General features: G+C 44.1%; 2 protein-coding genes across 11 annotated transcripts in view; one reads left to right on the top strand and one right to left on the bottom strand.

Annotated features, from left to right (window-relative positions):
* The window catches only part of ADAM22 (ADAM metallopeptidase domain 22), a 278,694-nt gene that overhangs the window by 78,498 nt on the left and 172,976 nt on the right, over positions 1-27,220 (bottom strand). For all 7 annotated transcript variants that reach the window (XM_088478610.1, XM_088478609.1, XM_088478614.1 and 4 more), the window contains exons 7-10: positions 9,997-10,066; positions 8,460-8,530; positions 3,445-3,519; positions 1,482-1,553 (exon numbers count right to left, since the gene is read on the bottom strand). In XM_088478610.1, the coding sequence (XP_088334736.1) occupies positions 1,482-1,553; positions 3,445-3,519; positions 8,460-8,530; positions 9,997-10,066 (288 nt within the window). The remainder of the gene's footprint in view (positions 1-1,481; positions 1,554-3,444; positions 3,520-8,459; positions 8,531-9,996; positions 10,067-27,220) is intronic.
* On the top strand, positions 16,791-26,155 carry CLDN12 (claudin 12). 4 transcript variants are annotated; one of them, XM_088478619.1, is made up of 3 exons: positions 16,791-16,864; positions 22,356-22,973; positions 25,601-26,155. In XM_088478619.1, exons 2-3 carry the CDS (start codon positions 22,379-22,381, stop codon positions 25,633-25,635), a joined length of 630 nt encoding a protein of 209 aa, XP_088334745.1. In that variant the 5' UTR covers positions 16,791-16,864; positions 22,356-22,378; the 3' UTR covers positions 25,636-26,155. The 4 variants fall into 4 exon arrangements, with proteins under 4 accessions (XP_088334745.1, XP_088334742.1, XP_088334743.1 ...); XM_088478616.1 differs by having other exon boundaries at positions 22,356-26,155; XM_088478617.1 differs by lacking the exon at positions 16,791-16,864 and adding an exon at positions 17,155-17,229 and having other exon boundaries at positions 22,356-26,155.

Here is a 27,220-nt window from a genome sequence, read left to right as displayed (position 1 = left end):
CATGCGACCTGGAAAATTCTATCAATCCGGCAAATTCCCGGGTCTCTCAGCCCGACTGTATTTTGAATTTGAGTTTGGACACAGCCCTCTCACATCTATATCTCTGCATGTTACATCTGCCCCACCTGCAGTGCAGCACGGGTTTCCCAAGGTGGACAGTTTCGTGCTCTTTTTTTGCTTTACTCCCAACCAGAGGTGTAGCCTGTGGCCAGTGTGCCCTGAGCACATGAGTGATATGGCGTCCCTCCCCCACCCCCAGTGTGCCAGGGAGGAGGAGTGTTCAGCATGTGGGGTTAAATTAAAGTAAAATAAAAATAAATATTAGAGGCAGTATCGAATTGGGGCATAGAGGGCTAGATATATATACCAATTCCACTAATAAAATCCAGTTTTGTGTGTATGCAATAAAAATACACCATACCTATATGGTGGTCTCTCAGCAACACCAGCCCCCAGTCACACCAGCCCCCAGTCACACCAGCCCCCTGTCACACCAGCCCCCAGTCACACCAGCCCCCAGTCACACCAGCCCCCAGTCACATCAGCCTCCCCACCCCTCTGTCACACCACCCCTCTGTGACCCCAGCCCCGTCACACCAGCCTTTTGTCACACCAGCCCTCTGTCACACCACCCCTCTGTGACCCCAGCCCCGTCACACCAGCCTCCTGTCACACCAGCCCCCTGTCACACCAGCCACGTCATACCACCCTTCTGCCACACCAGCCCTGTCACACCACCCCTCTGCCACACCTACCCCTCTGTCACACCAGCCCCGTCACACCAGCCCACTGCCACAGCAGCCCCCTACATGCCAGTCCCGTCACACCAGGCCCATTCACACCACCCCTCTGCTACACCAGCCCCGTCACACCACCCCTCTGCTACACCAGCCCCCTGCCACACCAGCCCCTTTCCACACCACCCCTCTGCCACACCACCCCTCTGCCACACCAGCCCCCTGTTACATTACTCTTCTGTCAAACCACCCCTCTGCCACACCAGCCCCCTTTCTCTTCAGCCCCATCACTCCAGCCAACCCCTTCCCCAGCACCCTCCGACTTACCTTCTCTTCAGCGTGCATGCTCCTCTACCTGCTTCTCAGTGTGGCGTGGAGAGACGCGGTGGGTGAGCCGCGCATGCGCAGAAGGCGCATGTTGGTGGTCATGCTGGGACCTAGAGCCCGGCAGCTGCTGGATGACTGCAGCTGTGGCACCCTGGCCGAAGCAGGCACCTGGACCAAATGCACCACCTGCGCCACCCTCGCTACGCCCCTGCTCCCAACTCAGACCAGGTCCTATAAGACCTAGTGTCCTACTGCAGAATATTCAATTTGGGGTCACGTTAGAGCTCTGGGGTTTTGTCTGTTTACAGTCACTGAAAACATATGTGACTTCTCATTAACAGTAAAGACATATATATACATCTGAGCATAATTATATGAAGCATAACACAGCGAGAAATGATTTCTGATCACACTTACTAAATCTGCCACATTGACAACGGACTTGGCATAGCTGTTCGTTTGGCCAACAGATAAGCGGTGCTTTTTATACTGCAAGAAGGGGAAAGGAAAGAACACAATATACAAATACACTCTAGATAGGCTGACTGATACATTTGCACTGGTAAAGTAGATGATATAGACCAGATATGTAAAAAAAGATAGAAAAGGTAGAGGCATGGCTCTCATCTGTCACAATTTCGGAAGATCGGTCCTGATTTGTGGTCTTTGGGCCTGATTAAGACTTGGGAATAGAGTGAGATATCTCTCTCAACTGTGAACCTGAATAAACCATATTGCAATGCAAGGGGTGTAAATACATAATTTTTTTACATGTAGGGTAAATACTGGCTGCTTTTGCATTTAGCCCACAAATACTTCACAGCTTTGTTATTACTCTACAATTTAGATGTCAGTTTGGACACCTCCCTCCCAAATCTAAATCTCTCTGCACATTTTAAATCTGCCCCCCCTGCAGTGCAGCATGGTTTCACCAAGAGAGAGAGACCTCACTCTGGGCCTGATTCAGAGCCGGACGCTATTTGCGCTCGCACGACCAGAAAAAGGGGCTGGCTATTTAAATTAACCGTTCGCTCTTTGCGGTCTGTTCACGCCTCCATGTCTGAACGAGCGAACGAAACATGCGAACGTAATTTTGAAAAAAACGCCCCCTGGCCGCTCGCATCATACATCATGTCCGCTATTTATTAGATTAATCGAGTACATCGGACGGCGTATGAACTGCTCGCTATTCTTGTGGTTGTTTTTTTCTACCACAATCATGCGAGCAGTTCTAACTATAAAACAACCAAGTGACGTGGTCGATGACGCTGCTTTAGTAATTATGCACACCCTTAAAACGCCCGTTTTGACCTTTAGGCACGCCTGCGTTATGATCTCCACTCCCCGTTTTCCAGCACCTTTCCCTGTTACCACCCACAAACGCCTCATTCTGTCACTCAAAATAGCAGGCATTCGCTATTTAGCGAGCACACGATTTTCGGCCGCACTGACTGGTTTGCGCATGCGTATTAAAATCCGTACGCATGCGCAGTTGTGCGAACATCGGTTGGAACGAACGAGCGGCCGCTTACGAGCGGCTCTGAATCAGACCCACTATTCCCAAGTCTGAATCAGGCCCTTTGCCCCGTTATGGGACTACATTGTTCCGACTGCCAGTCAGCATGAAGAGATATTTGCATATACTGCAGCTCTGCATGCCAGTAGTCAGCACGACAGTGAAATAGGTGGGTGACTAGAGGGAAAAAAGGGGCAGCATAGTAGGGATAGCTATCGACCATCGATGATTACAAAAAATCAATTGTTAACAGACATAAAACCAAAAGTTCTCCACCATCGATGTTTTTTCTTTACTTAATGCCAGGACATGGAGCCTAACTCTGCCCCCCTGATGCACCTGTGAACTCCGCCCCTCAGTTCTGATTGGCCAGAGGCCCAGAATGTTATAGAGCAGGGATGACCATCGGTGGTTGAAACCATTGATGATTTCTCTTTGAATGGTTTTATACCATCGAAGATAACCACTGATAGTACCTTTGATGGTTACCCACCGATGGCCATCTCTGCAGCCTAGCGCTATTCAGCGCTAGACACGTCTTGATGCTATCACGTTCCTCCCACCAGGACATGGCCACTCCCCCCATGCTAATCTTCTCACCCTTTAAGTTGGTAGGTACATAGCTAATATAAGAAAGACATGTGAGAGATAAAAATATATTGAGAGAGAGAGAGAAAGAGAGAGAGAGAGATGAGAAATATAAAAGATAAGAATTGATATGAAATAAATGAAAATATATAAGACAGAAAGAGAGAAGGAGAAGGGTACATCTTGTTGCCACTAAGTGGTACAGTTATACAGTTATAAATCTTGAAAGCTGATATATGAGGAAAGCACTTGGTATATAATATGTGATTATTATACCATTAGGTGATCATTGACTATCATCAATTCCACATATTTAGTCTCATCCTTGATGATGTTCGATATCTGCTGAATCTGCCAACAAATTGAATAAATAAATACTATGAACAATTCAATCAGGTTATACATTACTTAACACATCTACAGTTACCAATTACTGAATTCACTAATTTTTTGCTTAGAATTATAATGTGTCATTGAAGTAGAAAAACACTATGGGGTATATGTACTAAAGTGCGGGTTTTTAGAAGTGGATATTACCAATAGCAACCAATCAGATTCTAGCTATTGTCTTCTAGAAGATGCTAGATAAATGTTAAGCACAATCTGGTTGCTATGAGCAACATCTCCACTTCTAAAATCCTGCACTTTAATAAATATGCCCCTGAATGTTTGGCTGAATAAAACAAAGTTACAGCATAGGCTGGGAGATACGGAGTCATCACCTGGCAACACATGAAAGCTGCATTTTCCAGCTAGAAACTGTAGCACATTATAGTTATAGTGCAGGGGTGGGGAACTTTTTTTCTGTTGAGGGTCATTTTGAAATATATATATTCGCGGGCCCAGTGCAGGCCACGCCCCCTCCTTGTGATGTCACATGGGGCGGGGCCACAATCGCCGCTGATTACAGCAATGCCTGGAGCATCCTGAGGATGCTTAGAGGAGCTGTAAGGGCAGCAGTGTGACCATCTGAAGTGTCCTAAGTACGCTCTAGGAGGCACTGCTGTATAGATTATGGCTGCAGAGTGCCATTCTAGTCACCCTGATAGCCAGATGAGGCTAACAGAAAAAAGCTCAGAGGGCCAGACTAAATGATGCCGCGGGCCTTATATGGCCCCCGGACCTTAGGTTCCCCGTCCCTGTTATAGTGAAACAGTCTTTTCTCTTTCAGATGAGAGTGCCTCAGCCCAGAAGCTGCTGTGTGATGTAAGTGGACATTTTATGGTTTTACACTGATGACAGACACCCTACAGTGTGCTTCAAGCATAAAACATACAAAAAAATAACAATACATATTCATGATACTTTGGTACATTTCCAAAAAGAAGAAGGGCTAATTGTCCACCGATATTGTACCATCAAACTGGATGAAAATTAAACTGCACATAAAACCTGATCTTCAATGCGACCAGTTTTCTTCCTAGAAAACATGATTTAAGGTGCGTACTCTCTCTTAGGATATTGCATGAACCGGTCGGGAATCAAAAGAATGGCCTGAAGATTGTATAGGTGTGTACCCAGCGTAAGGGATCCTCAGGACTGGCTAAATAGTGTGCCGCTTTACTATGTTGCTGAAAGTGCACCTGCTAAAAAGTACTAATGGAAGGTGCATAATGCATCTGATTGACAGCACAGGATGAGACCTTATTTACACCACCTTGGAACATAAAAAGGAAAGTAAGTAATCCTGTCCCATAAAGCGAGATCTCACTTGGGTGCATAGGAGGACACACTTTTGCACCTTGGGCCTGATTCAGCATGGATCACAATTGCAACAGCGTACGCAGAACGGTCGACGGTGAGCACTGCGCATGCACCGCAGGGTGCGTTCATGAGTCAGCATTGCGATCGCTCTGCAATCACGTACAGAGATATAAAACTATCGCAGAGTGAACGACGTCAGGCCAGCGTTTGGGGGTGGTGACGGGGGAGTGGTCGGAGAAACGCAGGCGTGCCTGTCCGTGTGAACGCTGTTACTTGGGCATGCATAAATTAGCCACTGCGACGTCATACGCAGCTTGTGTACTCACTACGTGTGATGAGGTTAGCAATTTCTGAGTAAGGTCAGACCTGGTGTAATTGTGCGTGAGGGGCCGATGTTACTCCATGTTCCCGATGTATACGCAGAATTGCGAGGTATTACGGATGTGCAGTATACAGCATTTATCTTTATTGAAGAAATATAACTGTGGGATTTTCCATGCTAAGAATATTACACGTGGAGCAGATCTTGGAGTAACATGCGGCTATAAATGTTGTATAAATGTTCGACTGATTGTGTGTAATGGTAATGATTATAGTATACCTGCATTGGCATTTGTGTTGTAATGTTGTGGTCTGTGGAGTGTGGAAAGAGAGCCTGCTGGTCATGTTCTGACTATGGCACTATGTGTGTGGAGTTTGTATGTACTCTATGTGCTTTTTAAACTAGTGCCTGTAAACTCCACTTTGACAGAGGCTGATATGAATAATGAAACAATCACTGTAAAGCACTTCATAATCTATTGGTGCTATATGAATGTTAAAAATAAAAATAAGATATTGCAAGAATAAGTAAATAAAGTTACTAAGTAAAATAGTGACTCAACACTGCCAACGGAAGCGAAGTTATGTTCAAGTGTTCCCATAGCCTAGAAATAGTGGACTGACTGAATCAAAACTTATGAGAAAGACAACACGTACTTTCTCTATATATCTCTGATGGGCTAAAAAAGCTGATTTCACTGTATGTAGGGCACGATGTAGGGCACTGGTGTAGTGAGGGTGTAGCAACTGCTCCTTCTGCTGAAAAATGGTAAAAACTGCGCCTATGTAGCGCTGGGCACTGCCATCTGGTTCACAGCTACCCAGCATCACCTGTACCCAGCTCCTGGCAGGGGGACAGGATGACGGTGCCATGCTTCCTGTCTGAGACAGGAAGAAAGAAGGTAGCCAGAGGTAAGTTAATTACAGCGGAGGGGATGCAAAATACAAGACGTGGATCAGGGGCATGGGAGTGTGCAGGACAGTATGGAAAATATTGATGGGGGTGTGCAGGACGGTATGGAAAATATTGATGGGGGTGTGCAGGACGGTATGGAAAGTATTGATGGGGGTGTGCAGGACGGTATGGAAAGTATTGAAGGGGGTGTGCAGGACAATATGGAAAGTATTGATGGGAGTGTGCAGGACGGTATGGAAAGTATTGAAGGGGGTGTGCAGGACAATATGGAAAGTATTGATGGGAGTGTGCAGGGCAATATGGAAAGTATTGATGGGGGTGTGCAGGACGGTATGGAAAGTATTGATGGGAGTGTGCAGGACAATATGGAAAGTATTGATGGGAGTGTGCAGGACGGTATGGAAAGTATTGAAGGGGGTGTGCAGGACAATATGGAAAGTATTGATGGGAGTGTGCAGGGCAATATGGAAAGTATTGATGGGGGTGTGCAGGACGGTATGGAAAGTATTGATGGGAGTGTGCAGGACAATATGGAAAGTATTGAAGGGGGTGTGCATGACAGTATGGAAAGTATTGATGGGGGTGTGCAGGACGGTATGGAAAGTATTGAAGGGGGTGTGCGGGACAATATGGAAAGTATTGATGGGAGTGTGCAGGACGGTATGGAAAGTATTGAAGGGGGTGTGCAGGACAATATGGAAAGTATTGATGGGAGTGTGCAGGGCAATATGGAAAGTATTGATGGGAGTGTGCAGGACGGTATGGAAAGTATTGATGGGGGTGTGCAGGACAATATGGAACATAGTGATAGGGGCGTGGGAGCAGTATGGAATATAGGAATCAGGGTGTGGTGTGGAGGGCAGTATGCAACATGGAAATGTGGGTGTGTTGGGCAATATGGAACAAAGAGTTGGGGGGGGGTGTTTTGCAGTATAGAACATAGAGAAAGGGGTGTGGGAGTGTGCAGAACCATATGGAACAAGGAGATGGGGGGGTGGAGTCAGCATGGAACATAATAATGATGGGGGGTCGTATAGAACATATGATGAGTGAAGGGTATTTCCGTGTGTGAGGTATGGGGCCTTCAGCACCTGTTTTTCCATCTTCGTTACCCCTCCTCAAAAGCTGGCTACGTCACTGACACAGGAAACCGGTTTGCTTTTAGTACATTGCTCTGTTAAAGTGAAAATATATGCTAAGCACATTTAGCCATACATAAGCTGGACCTAACTTTACATTACACCAGATATCTCTATAAAAAAAGCCCTTCCTAATAGCCCTTGCTGCTTTTAATTCCCTGAAGTATCTTCCAGGTGGGATGCGCTCTACACCTTATCAATAGGTCCAGGGCCAGGCGGGTGCTGAATGTTGGATATTTTACCTACTCCTGCAGTACCCATCCTTAGTAAATAAACAATTAATGTTTGATTTGGGTGATTATGAAAATTTGTATGGTTAAGTACAAAAGATTTTAAGCCTTATAGACTCCATCGTGTTTTTGAATATGCCTCTACTAAATGAGTTTACCTTTGTCCTACATTCTAATACAACAGGAATGTGCCTAGCTAATTGGAACACAGATAATATATTTTGTTAACACAGATGTTGCTATTTTTACCTATTTAACATTAAGTTATTTTCTCAGATATATGGACTAGTTTGCTGATATCAAAAGCAGATGTTGTGACCTTGGGTCTACAGAGTAAATACTAAGCCAGAAAGCAAAAATCTGAATGCAACAATTGAATAATTTGGTTGTTAGTGTGCAGGTGTCCGATAAAGACTTTCTCTAAGATGATACTATCTAAGGTTGGGATTACTAAGAATTTGGTAATGAGAAGAAGACAATATGTAATGACGATAGGACTATTTTTTAATAAATATGAAAGCAAAGAACCAATAGTCAAACGGCTGTTTTACATAATGAATTTTTATGTCCTATCGCAATTGAGACTGGTTTATTTATGGGCTGCTATCTGTTGATTTTCCAGAATTTTAAGTGGCGTGCTATGAACGATTATCACTATGCATTAGCCTAGTTAGTTGGAAGTGAATACATTTTCAGAGTGAGTTGAGAGATGTTAAGGATTCTCATTGAAACCTCTGTAAATGCATTTACTATTTGTGCTGCAACACAAAGGGACAATTTATGGTTATATTTTTTTATGAATACTTGAAGTAAACTTTTAACTACTTCAGTTCTCGCTGTGCGGACATTCAATTGTTATTAGTTTAAAAGTTCCCAATGTGACCCATTTTGTTCCCATCAATAGAAATACTTTATTTTAAAAGCCGCAGATAGCTGCGCACATTGTACTGTACTTCATCCAAATCAAAGTGCTGTACTCACATTTCTCTTTTTCCTCCGGGATCTTGTTGCCTGGCTAAACTTCACTGACGTCTCATTTAGTGACCAGAATTCTAAATAAGAATGAAATTCGTTACAGCCAGTAATTAAATCACTCACAGCCCTGGTTATTAGACCTGTGCATAATTCAGCCTTGAAGCAAATACTAAAGCTGCATACACACGTAAAGATTTTCTGTCCAACCATCCAACTATTTCATTGGTTGGAATGAAAATCTGGTAACGTATGGGAGTAACTGATGATCAGCAATTTGCTCCTAAATGCCAGAAAACAGATGAAAATGGACGCCAGACAAGTTTGTTAAATGTTTGATCTAAACAATTTGTTCAAACAACAGTTTTTGTCCATTTTCCGGCATTTGGGAGCAAATTGCTGACTGTCATTTGCTTTCATACCTTACCAGATTTTCATTCCAACCAATCAACTAGTTGGATGGTTGGACAGAAAATGTTTACGTGTGTATGCACCTTTATTGCTAAGTTCCTTTTAGAAGCTGCTGTTAGTGTGTCTTCCACTAAGAAGTTGCCCTGTCATTTATGTCATTTCTTCATTACTATCAATACCAGTTGACAGCTGAAGGTGATTAGTACATCAGGCTGTTCCTGTAAAGGATAACTATAGGTCCGTTTGTGGCTGCATGCAGAATGCAGATACTTTGTTAATGGAATGCTACTGAGACTATACACATAACTGTATCGCACCTCCCCACTGTGTTCCATCTGCAGACACAATCGTCATTACTAGTATCAGGACTTACTCCCTACCCTATGCTAGGTGTTATGCTGGGTACACACCTGAGCAATGGATCGGCCACCTGATCCACAGATTTGGTTAAGTATTCTGCACAAATTAATTTTGCATATACACTTACCAATCCACCGCCCATCATGCCTGGCCACAGGAGCCGGAAACAACATCATTGTCGGCAGTTCCCGCTGCCGGCATATGGGTTGGTTGCCTGTACACACATGCACCGATATATCTGCATGATATATATCGTCATCGGCTGTGCTGTAGGCCTGACCTGATATGTCTGTGAACTACAACATTCGCACACATATCGGGTCTAGACACCCGCCTATGCACAACCGATATATCGTTCGTCAATCAAACAAACGATATAATGACAAGTGTGTCCCCAGCTTAACACATCTGTCTGAAATGTGTGTCCCCTTGGCATATGCAAGATTTTGAATAATACACAACTCTGGCTACATGCCCACAACATGGTTCTCTTCCACGCAAAAGCCCAGTTGCCACCTAGAAGCTGCCAACTCACGTACTGAGAGAGGTGGCCAAGATGCATCCAAGAATCAGCTGGAGATATGCTAAAACGTTCGCTATGTTAGCTAGACACGGCCACGTATGGGCCCAAGTGTGACTGAGAAACAGGCCCATTGTGTCTACAATACAGGGCAGGAATATTGAACAGGCATTATAATAAAAAGAAATAAGTACATGTACAATAAACTGAATTGAAATCAAGTGACAACATAAGAGCAGCTGTAGGAAAACGTACCAGATGGCAGCTCGTCCAGAGGAAATTCAAGAACTTTTGATTTGTAAACAGAATGTAACTGGTAATCCTCCTATAACATAAACCACAGAAATCATTTTACCACCCTACTATAGTAAACACAAAGTAACACACAAAGTAACACTTCTATCATACAATTCCCAACTTAGCAGGTAAATTGTACTGTACATGAGGCGCTGACCCCATGCACAGCCCATGAGGTATACCTCCTGACTACCATTTGGTCTATGGCAGATAGTGCACTGCCCCTCAATCGTATATCCTTGCAGATGTGATACAGGCGTCTGGTTTCCGGAATCTGCATTTAATGCTATCCAGCCGCCAGATCAAATACTGACAGCGGAACACCGACTGACCTAATTCCCGACTGGGACTGGTAAGTATCCCAACCCTCCCCTTACCCCCCCCCCTAGTGGTGGCTAACCCTAACCCCCCCGTTCCCTACCCTAACCCTCCCGGGGTGCCTAACCCTAAGTCCCGCTGGGGATCCCTAAACCTAAAGTGGCTATACGCTAAGGCACCCGGCTTACCTTCGTTCGGTAAGCCGGGTGTCAGGATTTTGTAGTGGGGCTAATGATAGGCATCAGGATTTTGACGCCTATCTTTAATCTCGTCGGGCTGTCAGTGTCGGGTTATCGGCGGGCGGGTTAGCTGTATTTGAACCATATTCAATGGGGTGCATCCCCTTTGAGGTCATGAAATTAGTGTATGCTATTTATACATCTAGAGAAAAACCATGGGGGAAATGTATCAAACCTTCTAAAGAGTGGAGAAGAGAACAAGAAGAGAAATTGCCCATAGCAACCAATCAGCCTCTACCTATCATTTTATAGAATGTACTTAATAAATGCTACCTCAAAGCTAATTGGTTGCTATGGGCAACTTCTCCACTGTTTACGCTGATTGATACATCTCCCCCATGTCTCAATGATCAGATTTGGAGAGATCTTTGTCCCGATTACTGAGCTCTGGGCAAATCAGAAGCTTTGTAAACTATCGCTGATGGTGACCTATCGTCCTTGGACAAGGTGGGAGCGTCACAGTATGTTGTGACTTTGGAGGGTATTTCGTGCTGTTTGATACCCTGAAGGATATGTTTAACCTCCCCAATAACAATATATTCTAATAGCAGAACCTTACAGTTTTCCTTTCTGCCAGTAGATATCTGTAAGTCCCATTTAGAAGATGCTGATAGCATTCCTCCCGGTATAAAAGTTACTTTATTATTTATATAACAGAACTATGATCTTCCTAAACATTGTGAAGTGCAATGTCCTTCCTGTTCCTATTTCTCAGTCTTATTAGTAAAGCTTTGAAATTTTTAGTCACTCACTTCATTGGCCGCCTAGAAAAAAAATGAAATATTCAGAATTTTAGATTGTTTTTACTGTCATGTAAGTAGCACAATGGTGACCCTGAAATGGACCTCATTCCCCTCTAGCACCTGGTAACAGATCACCGCTAGCCATTTCCTGACAAAAGGTCTCATTTACTTTATTATGTATCTAAATAGCATTTATTGGAAATCTCCCATTTCATTGTACATACGTCTGTTAGAAAAGAAGTGATCAGATATTTATTATGTGATTTACCAGGATTAGGGAGGTCAATCCCGGGAATTTTGGGACTAGTGATCGCATGCGTTGTTTAGGTTTTTTTATGTCAGGCAGCGCTGAGCACCTGCCCTGCTTCCCCCGCCCCCAACTGTGCGGCTGCGCAGCCCCTCCCCTTCAGACACGCCCGCCCCATTGACCGACTCAATCCCAGGTATCTCGGGTTTGAGCGTTTTTGCAATCCCGAATCCCAGGATTGGGAAAAACGTCCCGGGATTAGCCTCCCTAACCAGGATGAGAATTTATCTTACAATTTGAGCGCTGATCTGCAACACACTAAGGTTTTTTGTCACATAAAATACAGAATAGGTATCGCTGCCTGTATTGTATTACTGTGTTATATGTATTAGAACATATAACTTTGTCATAATAGAAATAACATCTACAGAATTAGAAGGATCTATTATCTACCTCATATAGATCTGCCGTACCTACCACATACATTGGAACCAGCTCTGTAGCTCCAATTACCTTATACCTATCTACATCACATGGAACTGTGGCAGAGGGCCTCAAACGCGGACCTCAAGCACCCCAACAGTTCAGGTTTTAGAGACATCCAAGGCTGGGCACAGGTGGTTAAATCAAATTGACTGAGGTACTAATTAAGTCACCTGTGGTCAAGCATGGATATCCTTAAAACCTGGACTAGTAAGGTGCCTTGAGAACCTCTGATCTATGGATTTATCCATTATCTATCTACCTCATATATATCTAAGGATCTAACCCAGGGGTTCCCAACCACGGTCCTCAAGGCACACTAACAGTCCAGGTTTTAAAGCTAGCCATAGCTGGGCACAGGTGACTTAATTAGTACCTCAGTTATTTTGATTTAACCATCTGTGCTTAAGCATGGATATCACTAAAACCAGGACTGTTAAGCTGGCCACACATCTAAAGATTATCTGTCCAAAAAAACCAACTAGTTGATTGGTTGGAATGAAAACCTGGTAAGGTATGGGAGTAACTGACAATCAGCAATTTGCTCCCAAATGCCGGAAAATGGACAAAAACTGTTGTTTGAACAAATAGTTTAGAGCAAACATTTAACAAACTTGTCTGAACGACCATTTTCATCTATTTTCTGGCATTTAGGAGCCAATTGCTGATCATCAGTTACTCCCATACGTTACCAGATTTTCATTCCAACCAATCAACTAGTGAGATGTGTGGCCAGTGTTAGTGTGCCTTGAGGACCGTGGTTGGGAATCACTGATCTAACCCTTACTCATCTACCTCATGTCTATCTACCTACCTCATATCAACTTCATGGTGACGCTTATCCTATTACAGATATTACAAAATAAATAAAACAAATTGTAGTAGGATACATTTATAATATGAGTTTGCCAGAGCCTGTGAATATGCCATTTACTTACTGCACAATAATGCTGGGAACACAGTAAACGTGTGTACCCAGCGATGCGACACGCGGCCACAGCGTAGGGATGGCCATCGACGTTTCCAAAACATTGATGGTTGCTGGCCAATGTCAACTACTTTTGCCTACCACCCTCTTGAAGAAGCCGTCACGTGACGGGGGAAACGCGTTACGGATTTGATATTCTCACATATCCGGATTGCAACATTGTCTCCTGTCCCAAGCCGTGGCTCTGCAGTGAGAACGGGAACCTGCTGTGTGAGGTTAGAGCACACACAGACATCTATCCCCCTGCAACCATACGGAGAAAGGGATTTTACACCTTTGCAATAGCAAGTTAACAGCAGCATTTCGGACCAGCAGTGCCCCTACAGACGTCAGGGAGAGGAGAGCTGGGTAAATATACCGAGATTGTACAGTTGGGTAAATATACCGAGACTGTACCACTAATACCCCTTTTCCACCTAAATTCCAGTTCTGACCCGGAGTTGGAACAGAGTTCCTATCCAGATCAGACCCGGAATTTAGCCGGTGCCGATTCGGGATATTCCCGAGTCGGCGCCGCACACACCGGAGTCAGGTCTGCATAGACCCGGCTTTCCCGGCATGAAAGTGGACGCATGGAGATGACGTCATCTCCAAACACCACTGAAGCCGGACCAATCGGCCGGGTAGCAGCGCACTCCAGGTCATCGTGATCCAGAGAGCGCTGCTCTCACAGCAGGGTTTCACGGGCTACGCCCGTGTTAAACCCTGCTATTTACCTGGGTTGGCTTGTCGGGTCACTGGACCCGGCCAGCCAACCCTCTCCCCTTTTACACCAGGGAGCTGCCCGGGTAACCCTGCAATAACCCGGGTTTTAGCTCCGGTGTAAAATGGGTATAAATCTTCACCCTCTTTGAAATAGCTACCTTGAATCACCTGTTGGTTGGCTGCAGAGAGTGTTGATTGGCAAACTTCAGGTATTACTGGAGTGGATATTTAACAGTTGAAACTTGCTTTGGAAATCTCATTACCGCCCCCCCTAATAAGGAGCATAATTATTGACGGGACTTGAGTGCAATATTGCTCTGTTTGGACATAATTACAACCTTAAAGGAGATTAATATACTTATTTATACAAGTGGACCATTGATTGTTCACGCACGCTATTACTGATCCATTATGATGGATATGCGAGAATGGCCATTTAGATGCTGATTTATAAATGTTTTTTATATGTTAATACTGTGTAATTTTAATAAAATATTTTATTGTATTATATGTATCCTTATGTCTATGTGAGCGCACCCTGAGGTGAATAATTTCAGATACCACGATCTGTTGTTCCGTTGGCACCTTAAGCGCCGTCCCCATTTTCCATTGACCTGATGCAGAGGTGACCATCGAGGGGGTACAATCGATGGTTTGTGTGCCATTAATGGCAACACCACCGATGGTCATCCCTACCCCAGCGCCGATGGGCCGACATATCGGGTGGTCCATATACACTGGGCGATCTGGTGCCCGACTGCACAATATGCCGGCCCCCGCCGCATAGGATCATCAGCCGCATCGCCTGATTTTACTGCATGTACAGCCATGGCCAAAGGTTTTGAGAGTGACACAAGTACTGATTTGCACAATGTTTGCTGCTTCAGTGTTTTTAGACCTTTTTGTCATATGTTACTATGGTATACTGAAGTAAAATTACAAGCATTTCATAAGTGTCAAAGGCTTTTATTGACAATTACATTAAGTTTATGCAAAGAGGCAATATTTGCAGTGTTGACCCTTCTTTTTCCATACCTCTGCAATTCGCCCTGGCATGCTGTCACTCAACTTCTGGGTCACATACTGACTGATGGCCGCCCATTCTTGCCTAATCAATGCTTGCAGTGTGTCAGAATTTGTGTGTTCTTGTTTGTCCACCTGCACCTTGAGGATTGACCACAAGTTCTCAGTTATGTTCCCCAAGCCACTTAGTTATCACTTTTGCCTTATGGCAAGGTGCTCCATCATGCTGGAAAAGGCACTATTCGTCACCAACTGTTCTGGGATGGTTGGGAGAAGTTGCTCTTGGAGGATGTTTTGGTACCATTCTTTATTCATGGTTGTGTTCTTAGGCAAAATTGTGAGCCCACTCCCTTGGCTGAGAAGCAACCCCACACATGAATGGTCTCAGTATGGGTGGGTCTTAATTATGTGGGCGGAGCTTAGTAAAGCATAGGGGCAAGACTAGAGCAGCACCAGCCACCATAGTTGCCAAGTCCGCTTATAACAAGCGGAATCGGGCTTGTTTTTTTTCCCAAGTTGCTTGTTTTTTTGGATGGTTGCTTGTTTTTGGGCTTATTTATTTTTAGGTAGCTTGTTTTTGGGCTTGATAGCCAGGTCCCACTACTAAGGTGAGCAAATGTTATATAGCTCCTTTACCAATCCATTTATGTTTAGCTGTCTGTCTGTATGGACTATGTATGTATATCTCTCTGTACATGTAGTTATATGGATTTGGTTAACTAGAATGACTTGTTTAAACGATCAATAGAAGTTACATTTTCCCATGTCAGTTATTTTGTTTTGACGTGTTTGTTTAAATTACTCTTTTGTCCTGTACATTACCGCGCACAAAAGGTCTGATTCAACAGTGCACACTACCTGCTTGGGAATCTGCGCAGGACCCATTCTGTGCATATGCAGAATGGATCCTGCTATATCACACAGGCACCTGTATGTATTTGCCTGATTGACAGGCAGAGGAGTTTGCGGGGCGGAGACGGCCTACGTTCCTGGAAACGGGGCATGTTGCCCCTGTTTTCTGCATTCCCGGAAATGGGGGCATGTAGCCTCCGTTTTCCGGGAGTGGCAAGGCTAGGATCTGCATCCATGGACGCAGACTTCCTGGCCTTGCATGATGACAGAACACAGCCAGCTTCAGCTACTGCAGCCTGACCAAAGGTGCAACCATCGCGATCGATAGTTGCAATGGTGATCCCTGACTGCAGTCTGCGGTCACAGATGCAGCAAGGAGATTTCAGACACCTTCTGCTGTATTTGCATTTTAGCAAGGACAGAATTACAAAGCTGCTTGTGTGCGGCTTTGCAATTCCGTCCTATGCCGAATCAGGCCCCGAGTGCCCTGCGCTTTACTTCACACAGTGGAGTCTATTCGTAGAGCAGGGAAAATCCGTGCTTTGCAAATATTTATATATATTTTAATAAAATGAACAATAAACAATAACGTTTGTGGTTTTCATTAAATTACCCCCACCCCTGTACAACCATATTACATTGGGCTTTATCGGATTGGGTTGGGCATGTTTTTCACTCAAGCGTAGCTTGTTTCTCATTTCAAAGTTGGCAACAGTGACACTGACCAGGACCAAAATGCGACATTTATTTAGTGGCCTGCGACAAAAAAGCCAGGAGCTGTTTGGACAACTCGTATGGTACTGTCAGTGCAGATATCAGGAAAATAGGGACAAGCTATGTCCCCAGGCATGTCCTGCCGCAGCTGCCCTGGCTGTGCGTAGTGTCCCTGTGCTGCCAGCCTTTGCATAAAAGTGTCCCCCCTGGCATTCAAAACCTAACTCCATCTCGGACTAACCCGCTGTACAACCACACAAAGATCAGGCTGTCGGAATACAACACTAGAGCGGACTGATATACACAGTAACACGGGGTGCACGCTGGTAAATGTAGTCCTGTGAGGACGAGTCACCGCACAGCCAGGGCGCGGGGAGACTACAATTCCCATTATGCACCGCGGCGGAATGCTGCTGCGCATGCTCAGTGCAATGTGTGGGAGTCTTGATTCGTGCTGCTCTTTGAGTGCGACTCCTTACACTACTGCAGAGCAGGAGAACCTGGGCTGCTGCGGGTAGGTAGCTGCAGAGTATCTCTCTCATATGTATGTACTAATGCCTGCTCACCTTGTACTGCTGCAGGTACATTCCTGCACAACTACATCACTGCTCTCATGCACTACCCCACTGGCTCCTCAGCGCACATCAACACTCCAGGTGTTAAGGATATCCATTGCTTGAGCACAGGTGACTTAATTAGTACCTTATTCACTTTAATTTAACCACTCTGTGCTCATCCATGGATATCTGTAATGCCTGGAGTGTCAGGGTGCCCTGAGGACCGGGTTCGGGAAGCACTGGTGCAGTCAGTGTTATGTGATCTGTCTTGTGCTAGTTAGGAAGCCGCAGGTTGAAGCTGCATTCCGGGGGGTGGGCTGAGGTCTGTGTACATCCGACTAATAATTCTGGGTTATGGTGCAGGAGGGGTGACTCATGTGTGCTCCAGGGAGGGGAGGGGAGGGTAGGGGGGGAGTACTCTCTGCACACAGGGACTGTCTCGCTTTAAAGTGCTTCATTTTAATCTTTTAAAAATATAGCAAAAGAAATATAATAACCCAAAGGATACCCAGCAGGTGTAGCCAGGTGATACATTGTATCTGTGTCTATGCAGACAGCGAGTGGTTAACCAGCTGCAGTGAAAACTACAGGTAGGTGGCTGCCTGTGATCTAGCAGGGTGCTTCCACCTGAGTGTTATTTACCTTCTGTTGATGGGAGTGGATGTGAATGTTTTTGACTATAGCTGCTGAAAGTCTACCTTTAAATTGTGAATGATCTATAGCTAGTAAGCCCGTGTAGAAACTTAGGCATATTTTAGCCCACAACTGTAAAAGGAAAACAAAAAAAAACCTCAGTATATTATTGGGCACCAGAAAGATACAGAATTGGCATACATTATATGAGGGTGGTATGGAATGTCAACACCAGAATGCTGACATGGTTATAACGATGACATTTTGGATGTTGACATAGCATTTCCTAGTGTTAGAGCCCTAAACCTAACTGCAGTGGAACCCTGTACAGTTGACATTCACAATGCTGATATTGTGAATGTTGACATTCACTGTCGCTGTTCAGACCATGTCGACATTACTACATACTGTTATAGGATAAATCTCAGCCTATGCTGTATATCGTAACTGAATTTTATTATGTATACAAATAAAATGAGATGCGATGTGCCTTACATTTAACCTTCAGTATCACTTAGCAATATGCCTCTTAGAATATGTCAAACATACGCTATATATACCCAGCACTTTACGCAAGAGTGTAAGAGCCACGATACATGATACATTTCCTCTTCCAGTAATTCTTTGTGGGGGAATTCAATTCAATGCGATGTTGAGTAGCGCTGAGAATGAGTGCCCAGAGCTGTTTAATTGGCCGCACTGTAAACCCGCGACTAGAGGTTTTCTGCTGAGTGGCGAGCAGAAATCTGACTAGTGCTGCAATTCTGGTTGCGGGCTTACCGCGTGCGCGAACAGCATCGCTCCCTACCGCAACTAAACCCCTGTAATTAGGTACGGTAAACGTCTTATAGATTGTAAGCTTACGAGCTGGGCCTTCCTACCTATATATCTGTGTGTTATTACCCAGTTTTGTTCTATTTATGTTTCCAATTGTAAAGCGCAACGGAATATACTGCGCTATTTAAGAAACTGTTAATAAATAATAATAATAATAAATATCCCAACTTAAGTGCCAGGCATGATGCAGCCAACTGAATAGCCCCGGGCACTTGTTCCCAGCGCTATTCAACATCGCATTTAATTGAATTCCCCTCTTTGTGTCAATCTCTGTTTTGTTTTTTTTATTTATTGGTTGGGTTTTTTTTTTCTTTTTTTAATTGGAAGTATTGTTACATATTTCAGGCATGTCAGTCATGGTCATACATATGTAGGAAAAAAGGCTTCCTATCTGCATGGGGTAATTTATTTTTAAGAGTTAATAAACAACATTTAAATATGACACAGCCTTTTTAATTTGAATTTGTTTTTACAAATACACTGAATCCGTCTTTGTACGTACGTGACCCTTTTCCTATTTGAGTTTGGAATGCGTTATAAAACCCAGAAGAAAAGACTACACACTGCTTCCCTTGTTCCATTAAATAAGTCTTTGTGCTGGGTTATCAAAGTATTCATCATAGTTTTATGAACAGATGAAGAACGGTCAATGCCGCTGCCAAGGCTGCGCGAACGCCCGGTGTCATTTCCAGCTTTCCCATCTGACAGCATTTGAGTCAGGGAAGAGAGGGGCTCGTTGCCAAATTCTGAATCGCTCACTTGTCATGTCCTGGCACGATGTGCCCCCTAAGTATAGCTATATAGAGAGCCAATTCACATAGAGACAGGTCTGTGCTAATATGCCCCCTAAGTACGGCTATATAGAGAGCCAATTCACACGGTCTGTGCTAATTTCACTGTAGAAATGGGGGAACTCTACTCTGTAACCAACTAATTCCAGCATAATCTTCTACCAAAAGTCACTGAACACAATAAACAAAGTGCAAAGAGTTGCTTAACGGTAATTTATATAGTCCGATTCTCTTATCCGCTATCACCCCCATGTTTAGGCAATGCTAAACTATCTCTACAGCTAGTCTGGGGCACAAAGCTGGTATGCACAATTTTTATGTGACCCATTTTACTAATTAGTGTTTTTTTTTTCCCCTTCATCTGAATTGGGACCAGAATTGCAGCAGAAGCGTAACCCTACTCGCCACTCATATTTTTAAAGGTGTTCATTTGCCAATGAACATTTTGTTATTGTAAAGGGAAAGAGTTTAACATAACTTTTTTGATGGCGTCTATAATGCATCATACATTATAATAATGGATGTAACTTGTATGTTAGGATTACTGATATACCTACCTAATTTAAAACACTAAAATCTACAAAATAGTTTCTGCTGTGACATTGGATTACGATCACTGATGCCAGAGAAGTTTGCCCTCTCATAATATTTGTACAGGAAGAACCGTACAAAAGTGAAAAAAGTGAGGTTAATTATTAAATAGAGCTGTACATGCTATGCCACATGGTAAAGACTAAAGGGTCTATTTACTAAGCAGTGTTAGGAGACAGAGTGAAAAGTGATAAGGTGCCAGCCAATCAGCTCCCAACTGTCATTTTTCAAACACAGCCTGTGAGATGGCAGTTAGGAGCTGATTGGCTGGCACCTTATCACTTTTCACTCTGTCTCCTAACACTGCTTAGTAAATTGACCTCCTAGTCTTATCCCACATATCCATGCGGTTCCACTGGTTACTAGGCTGCAAAAAAGTATGAAGCTGAAATATTGCTTTATAAGACTGAACTTTCAGTAGCCGTATTCTCACTTCTGGGACTCCCATGCACCCCGAGGCCCCTTGACCACTTGAGAACTTCGCACCCATTAATATATCCTGCTCCCCTTTAAAGTTAATAGATTCCCTTTACCTAAGTGGGTACCTGGCTTGTGCTGCCGGTCATTGTGCTTGGGGCTGAGGGCCTGATTCAGAGCCGGACGCTCTGACCAGAGCGCTCGCTCTGAATCAGGGCCCTCCTTCCTAAAAATGGAGCGGCCTCCTGGCCGCTCGCATAGCTGTGGGTGACCACCCACAGCTTATGCGAGCAGCCAAAAAGATGGTCGCGATGGTCAAGACCATCGCGACCATCGGGCTTGCGGCGAGACCCTGCGGTAGGGTCTCGCTGCCGCAAGCCCAGGAGTGCTTTTGGCTCTATCAGAGCCAAAAGCACTCCCACTGACATCACTAGTGATGTCAGTGGGGCCGGACCCAGACGGAAGGCGTTCCCATGGGAACGCCTCCGTCTGGGCAGCAACGCCCCCGGTACGCCCACCAAAGGGGGCGTGCTGTCAGTCACCATCGACAGCACGCCCCCTTTGGTGCGAGACCCATAGCGACAGCTTGGCTGTCGCTATGCGGGTCTCGCGCATGCGCACGACGTAGCTCCCTCTGTCGTGCGCATTAGGGCACCATCGACCCGCTTGCGAGCGTCCTGCGCTCGCGAGCGGGTCTGAATTAGGCCCTGAATCTGTCCAGTACACCACCCCATAGCGCTCTAAAGGAGAGAACAGGATGGACTGTAATAATTGGCCTCTAAGTTGCAAGGAAACTCTGTAGTCAAAACTCTGATGAAATTCACAAAAACATGCCTTTGTATCTTACCAGTGTATCAGATTAGACAGAATAACAATATCTTTTAATATTTTTTTTCAGTCTTTAAAAAAAATAAATAAAAGAATAAACGCATGTTCTTTCCCTCACCATTTTCTATTAGCGTGAATAGCAAATGTCCCAGAAACATCCTTGTACAGCTTACCCTGGTGAAAATCATTCACAAAGTCATTTAATTCCAGTTTCCAGGAGAACACTGTGTGGGTGGCATCTGCAGCAATTGCGTTATTTTCAATGCTTGTCATACAATAACGTCTTTACATTTTTTGCATTTCTAGAATGTATAATGAAGGAGAACTAGACCTTCAACATAAAGTTATATTTAAACTGATTTATATTCCATGCCTCTCTCTGGAAGGCAGCGCAAGCAAAACACCAATGTGGACGAGCTCTTATTGATTTAAGATTGTTCTGTAGACCCAAAACAAAAATCATGCCAGAAAATAGGCATAAATGACAGTATGCACTAAACTTGGTTAGCCGATGACTGCTATCGGTTTATGTGTGGACATCTGCTGACCATTCACAAACTGCCCCAATGTTTGACCTACAAAAGTGGCCATAGTGGGCACAATTACTGTAAATCGGAGCTTAGACAAAACTGGATTGGCGTACCGGCCTACTTTCCCAGAATGTTCAGAAGACAAGATACAAAAAAACTGAAGAAAATAGCGATTCCTAAATGATCTATTGAGGGTGAGAAGAGACTGCTGTCAAGGAGAAGAATTTGTGTAATTACTTCAGAAACTAAAGAAACAAAATGGCTGCGCTCATTCAGTCACACTTGTATAAATATTATAAACTGTATCTTGGTATAAAGTATAAAATTACACTTTATACCAAGATACGGTTTATAATATTTATACAAGTGTTATTGAATGAGCGCAGCCATTTTGTTTCTTTATGTTCAGAAGACTCCTGGGTGTGTAGGCCTCCCTCCCACATCACTAAGGAAGTGAGCAGATTGCACCACTCAGACGGCGCAAGTCTTGTCCATGTGCCCTCTCTCGGTTATTTCATGATTTTGACCTTTAAAAGCACCACATACAACATGATCTAAAATATTTCACGATGTAGAAAGTATTAAACTCTTTGTTGAGCTGGACCAATACTCCTGAAAATTCAGCCATAACCACTCTGTAGGACCCATTCGTGTCACAAAGTGCCTCAGAGAGATGGTTGGTTCTTTTGTGAGTAGATAGGCAGCAGTTGGTCCAGTGCACAATCTCGCTGCCACCGGCATGTGGGGGCCCGTGTGTACACTTGAGGGTGTTCTATATTTGTCATGTCTTCTCTAATGCAATTCTATTTCTTTTAATCTAGGTACCAGGAGTGCTGAGGTTACAATGGGCTGCCAGGAAGTGCATGCAGTGACCCTACTGGCCTTCGTGTGTGGCACAGCCTCCATTGCCGGCCTCTTTACTGCCACCTTGCTGCCTCAGTGGAGGCAGATGAAGCTGTTCACCTATAACAGGAATGAGAAAAACCTGACTGTCAGCATCGGGCTGTGGGTAAAGTGCACGCGGCAAGAGTGGTCCAGGGAGTGTCTGATGTACGATACCGAGTGGTACGCTAGCGTCGATCAGCTGGACATTCGCGTTCTACAATTTGCTCTTCCGTTCAGCATTCTGACCGCCGGCTCTGCACTTATACTGTGCCTGACCGGAATATGTAACACCACATTCAGCTCAAACGTGCCAAACCTAAAAATTACTGAGTGTCTCATCAACAGTGCTGGTTGCCACCTTGTGGCGGGTTTGCTGTATATCCTAGCCGGTATAATTAGCATTACTCCGTCCATTTGGACCATATTTTATAACAACGTTTTGAACAGGATGTACGGGCCGTACTTTACCTACGACATCTCCGTGTTTGTCGCCATTGGCAGCTCTGGCGCGCTGTTTTTCACTTCTCTCTTACTGTTTTTATGGTATTGTGCCTGTAAGTCTCTACCATCGCCGTTCTGGCAGCCGGTTTATTCGCATGTAGCCAGCATGCACAGCTATGTCCCTCCATCGTACGCATCACAGTCCCGTATGTCGTCCATTGAAATAGACATTCCTGTGGTTACACACACTACATAGGCATGAGGCATAATTGTTTCAAACTCTGAACTTTCATCTTCCCTCTAAGCATCATTACATTAGTGATTTTATTACGTGGGTTATTTTTTATATTTGTTCTAGATATCTTTATATCGGTGACTTTATTTTTGATTGTTTTCTCTGTTTTATTTATTGAATGTTTTTGGTCAGTTGTGTTGTTTATTTGATGTTGTGGTGTTTTTCTTACTTGGTGACTTATCAGTATTTAGGGCACTACAATGTCACTTAGCTTTAGATATGCTTTGTAACATAGAGCGTTTGCACCTCAGGTGAGTGCTAACTTGTACATGTCCCCTCGCAACTTTTAATAAGACATTGTGTTTCATTCTAACTTCCTTCTGTGCTGTTCAGGAATGTATTTATATGATTCTGAGTTTAGTATTTTGATATGACTGATATGATGAGCTCTCTGCATTGAAACTAGTTCTATCTAGAGTTTTTTTTTTTTTTTTTGTGCCCAATCTCAAGACAACACAATTAACCGCTTAACTAACAATTTTTTCCGGCAAGACCGGTCAGAAATTGCCGGGTCCGGGGAGTCAGAGGAGACCCGTTAGGCACATGTGTAGAACAGATTTCCTCTTCAAACACGCAGCGGGGTGGTGCGGTTGCACCATGTCAGCTGAAGCACAGTTGGCTGCGTACGCATCCCATGTGACCACGTCAGTTAAGTGGTTAAACAACTTTGCTTGATGATACATCTACACTAAAAAGGGCAGAAAGAACTAGTAAGAACATTTAATGCAATAAGTAAAAGTGGCAGGGCGGCATGTACAAGCCTATCAGTTTCTCTGTCGGTGGAAGGCTCCTTTTGTAACTACAATCTTTGTTTATACAGATTAATATGAATTTTGGGTCTATTTCTGTAATTGAAACCTATATATTGTTGTTACATAGATAATTCCAAAGCTAAGCAATGTCAGTAGGTAGATCTTCATTCTATCATATATTAAGCCATGGAGAAAGCTACGCAAAATTACCCCATATACACTCGCCCCAATCCCATGATCCCCTAATATCAGGTTATATGGACCTAGCAGGTGCCTAAACAAAGACTTAATGCTTTTGTTATTCACTTTTAAATATGGCTGCTGGATGGCAAATGATCCCTCGCTGTAAAAGAGGATTGTGGCTGGTCTGCAGATAGAGGCCATCACTAATGGATGTCTCCTTTTTGTGTTTTTAGTTGTATTTTTTTATTATTTTTCAAGAAGTTAGATCTGTAAAATAGAGGCTCAATTTTGCACATACAACCCCTACCCTATCTTTAATAGGAGAGTTTATCTAACCATCTGTTGGTCAGTCCGGCGCTATCAATTATACAGTATAGTCACCATATACACAAAAAGCCCTAAGAGAGGTAAAGGCGTCTTTAAAGTCTTAAGCCGTATATCCACTACGCGATGTTACTGAGCGATTGCACAAATCGGGCACTATTATGTCGGAAACAACCAGTGATGCGCGCTCCCACTGGTCGTTTCTGACATCAATCATCTGCTGAACGTGCCAGTCAATCTGCCGATAACGACATATTGCCCATGCTCAGAGATGATATATGTGCCTACACTGAGCCATCAATCGTTCACTGTAGGCATTGCAGGGGGAAAGGGAACGACGGTACGATGCCGTAATCGCACTGTCACGCTGGTATCTGCTAGTAGATACGCGGCTTTAGTTTTAGAGTCTGTATCTAGCCAACAAAGGTAGGATAGGGGTCATGGTTTTTTTTTTTTTTTTAAACTAGAATCTTTTTTCCACATTTAACTTCTTTAAAACAAAGTCCAGGGGCTAAATGTAATAGGGTGAGAGCTTAGACAATGTATCTTCAAAATGGGAAAACATCTGGATAAGTTTAAATCGTGAGAGTTTGAGTCTAAAAATATGCGAGTTTGCACGTTCTCGGACTCTTATTACATTGGCCGAGTTTACGGCTAAACTCTCCCCCTATTACATATGGCCCCAAGAGTGCATGCTTTAACTATCAGAAGAATGTGACTAGATAAAGAAAAAAAACAGTCTGCCACTTCATATTCCTATGACTAAGAATTTGCTACGTTGGATATTCAGAAATGGAATTATACAGGGAAATCAATGTAGATGTAACTATATATTTCACAAAACAATTGGAATGACTATAAAATATGTCAATTTGCCTTATTAAGTGATGAGTGCACAGGAATTTGTAACTGCACAGCTAACGTTCTAACGTCACATACATGTCCTGTAAGCACTTGCTCCCTATTAATAAGGTGATCTGCACACATTTTGTACATCTTTCTGCTGCCTAATATTGGATTTCACTTATCAGCAAAGGGTCAATCGGTCTGCAAAGCATGACCACAAAATAATACATTTTACGATCAGGTCTTTTCACCTTGACTTTGATAACCGGTCTGATGAAATCTCCAAACCGCAAAACGATAGCTCAGAAATAACTGTAATATAAGTTTACTTTTCCTCCAGGTGCCAGCAGAGAAATAACCATGCCTTGCAAATGATCTGATCAGCGTCTGAGCAGGGCTCCTGTGACATCACGCGAGTGGGCGGGGCTGTCACCAGGAGAAAGTACAGAGCTGCCCACAGAGCCGCAGGGTACGCTCCCAGTACATCCTTTGGAGGCTCCGGGCAGCGATACTGGCTATAGGGTGCCGTTCCAGGCACGCAGCTAACCAGAGACAGAGGCCATGGGGCAGTGACTGTGCCGCCATCAGGGCCCTGCGACCTCTCGCACACCCCTCCCTACGGCCCTGTTCCTTATTAACAACTGGTTAAAATGAGTGCAAAACACATTTCTCTTTACATTTTATAGAGCCTTTTCTCTGCCACCTGATTCCCTGGCAAATTATTATTATATTATTACTGTATTTTTTTATACTTGTATTTCTGCTTTTGGTATTTTAACTGCTGGTGTTAAGTGCTTGAATTTGCCATATTTTGATGATGTCTACATGCCGGTCATGTTGAGTACCAATGTATTTTTATGAATAGGTGAAATTTCTGTACAATAAATGAGTTCTGGCACCATCCATATTGTGGTATGTCGGTGTATTTTTAATGCTTTAACTATGCTTTTAATGATCTGCAATCAACAAGACTGAATCCCTGCTCACATGGCAACTTCTAGTGTAAAGAAAGCGTCAGAACGTTCATGGTGCTCGGCTTTCTCTAACCCTATACCTGCAGTTAATAAGTTGTGTGTTTTGTAATTTCTTACACTGGGCATACACTATGCAATTATCGGGGCGATCCGCCCAATATCAGGGGATCCCCCTGATAACTGTACTGTGTGCGGGCGACCGAGGGTAAAATATCGATTGGTCGGGCATGCCGGATTGTCCAGCATGCCTGTCCGATGTAATAGTTTGTACGTTAAATGTTGGCTGCACCGGGCCGTGTATGCCCAGCCCCGGCCGACAGACAGCCATTTCCCCTGGTCCTTCGCAGGGGAGGAATGAGGAAATGTCTCCTCCTCGGGGGGCAGAGCGCAGATATCGGGGCCAATACACAGATCTCACAGGGTATGCCCGCAGTATCTGCAGGGTGACAGGCAGCCAGATAAAATGTGTCTGTCAGCCTGACAGTCATGTTATCTGGCAGTGGATGCCCAGCATTACTTATTATATTTATATGGGGAACACTGCACGGTTGAGCAGCTGTACATGCAAGAGACTGGGCTTGTTTCTGCTATAACGATGTCGTTCATTTGTCTGCCATAGGCTTTAGCCTTATGCCTGCTCCTGAGCCTTATGCCTGCTCCTGAGCCTTATGCCTGCTCCTGAGCCTTATGCCTGCTCCTGAGCCTTATGCCTGCTCCTGAGCCTTATGCCTGCTCCTGAGCCTTATGCCTGCTCCTGAGCCTTATGCATGCTCTTACCAACTTACTTGATTAAGGGGCTCATTTATCATTAACTATTTTCAACATATTCTCAGAAAACACCTGTTTTTGGGGGGGTATCCACAAATAACAAGTATCCCCCAGATGTATTAAGGAGGGACTGCGGCAGATATATGAGATATGGTAAGAACTTACCCTTGTTATCTCTATTTCTACGAAGTCCATAGGGTTCCATAGGATACCTTGGG

The sequence above is a fragment of the Taudactylus pleione genome, unplaced genomic scaffold (genome assembly GCF_031769625.1).
Source record: "Taudactylus pleione unplaced genomic scaffold, aTauple2 ptg000216l, whole genome shotgun sequence".
NCBI lineage: Eukaryota > Metazoa > Chordata > Amphibia > Anura > Myobatrachidae > Taudactylus > Taudactylus pleione.
Note: the sequence above shows the minus strand (reverse complement) of the source record. Positions and strands in the feature narration are given on the sequence as shown.

Excerpts from the sequence above, each read along its gene's own strand:
- CLDN12 (XM_088478616.1), top strand. The coding sequence starts at position 22,379 with ATGGGCTGCCAGGAAGTGCATGCAGTGACCCTACTGGCCTTCGTGTGT.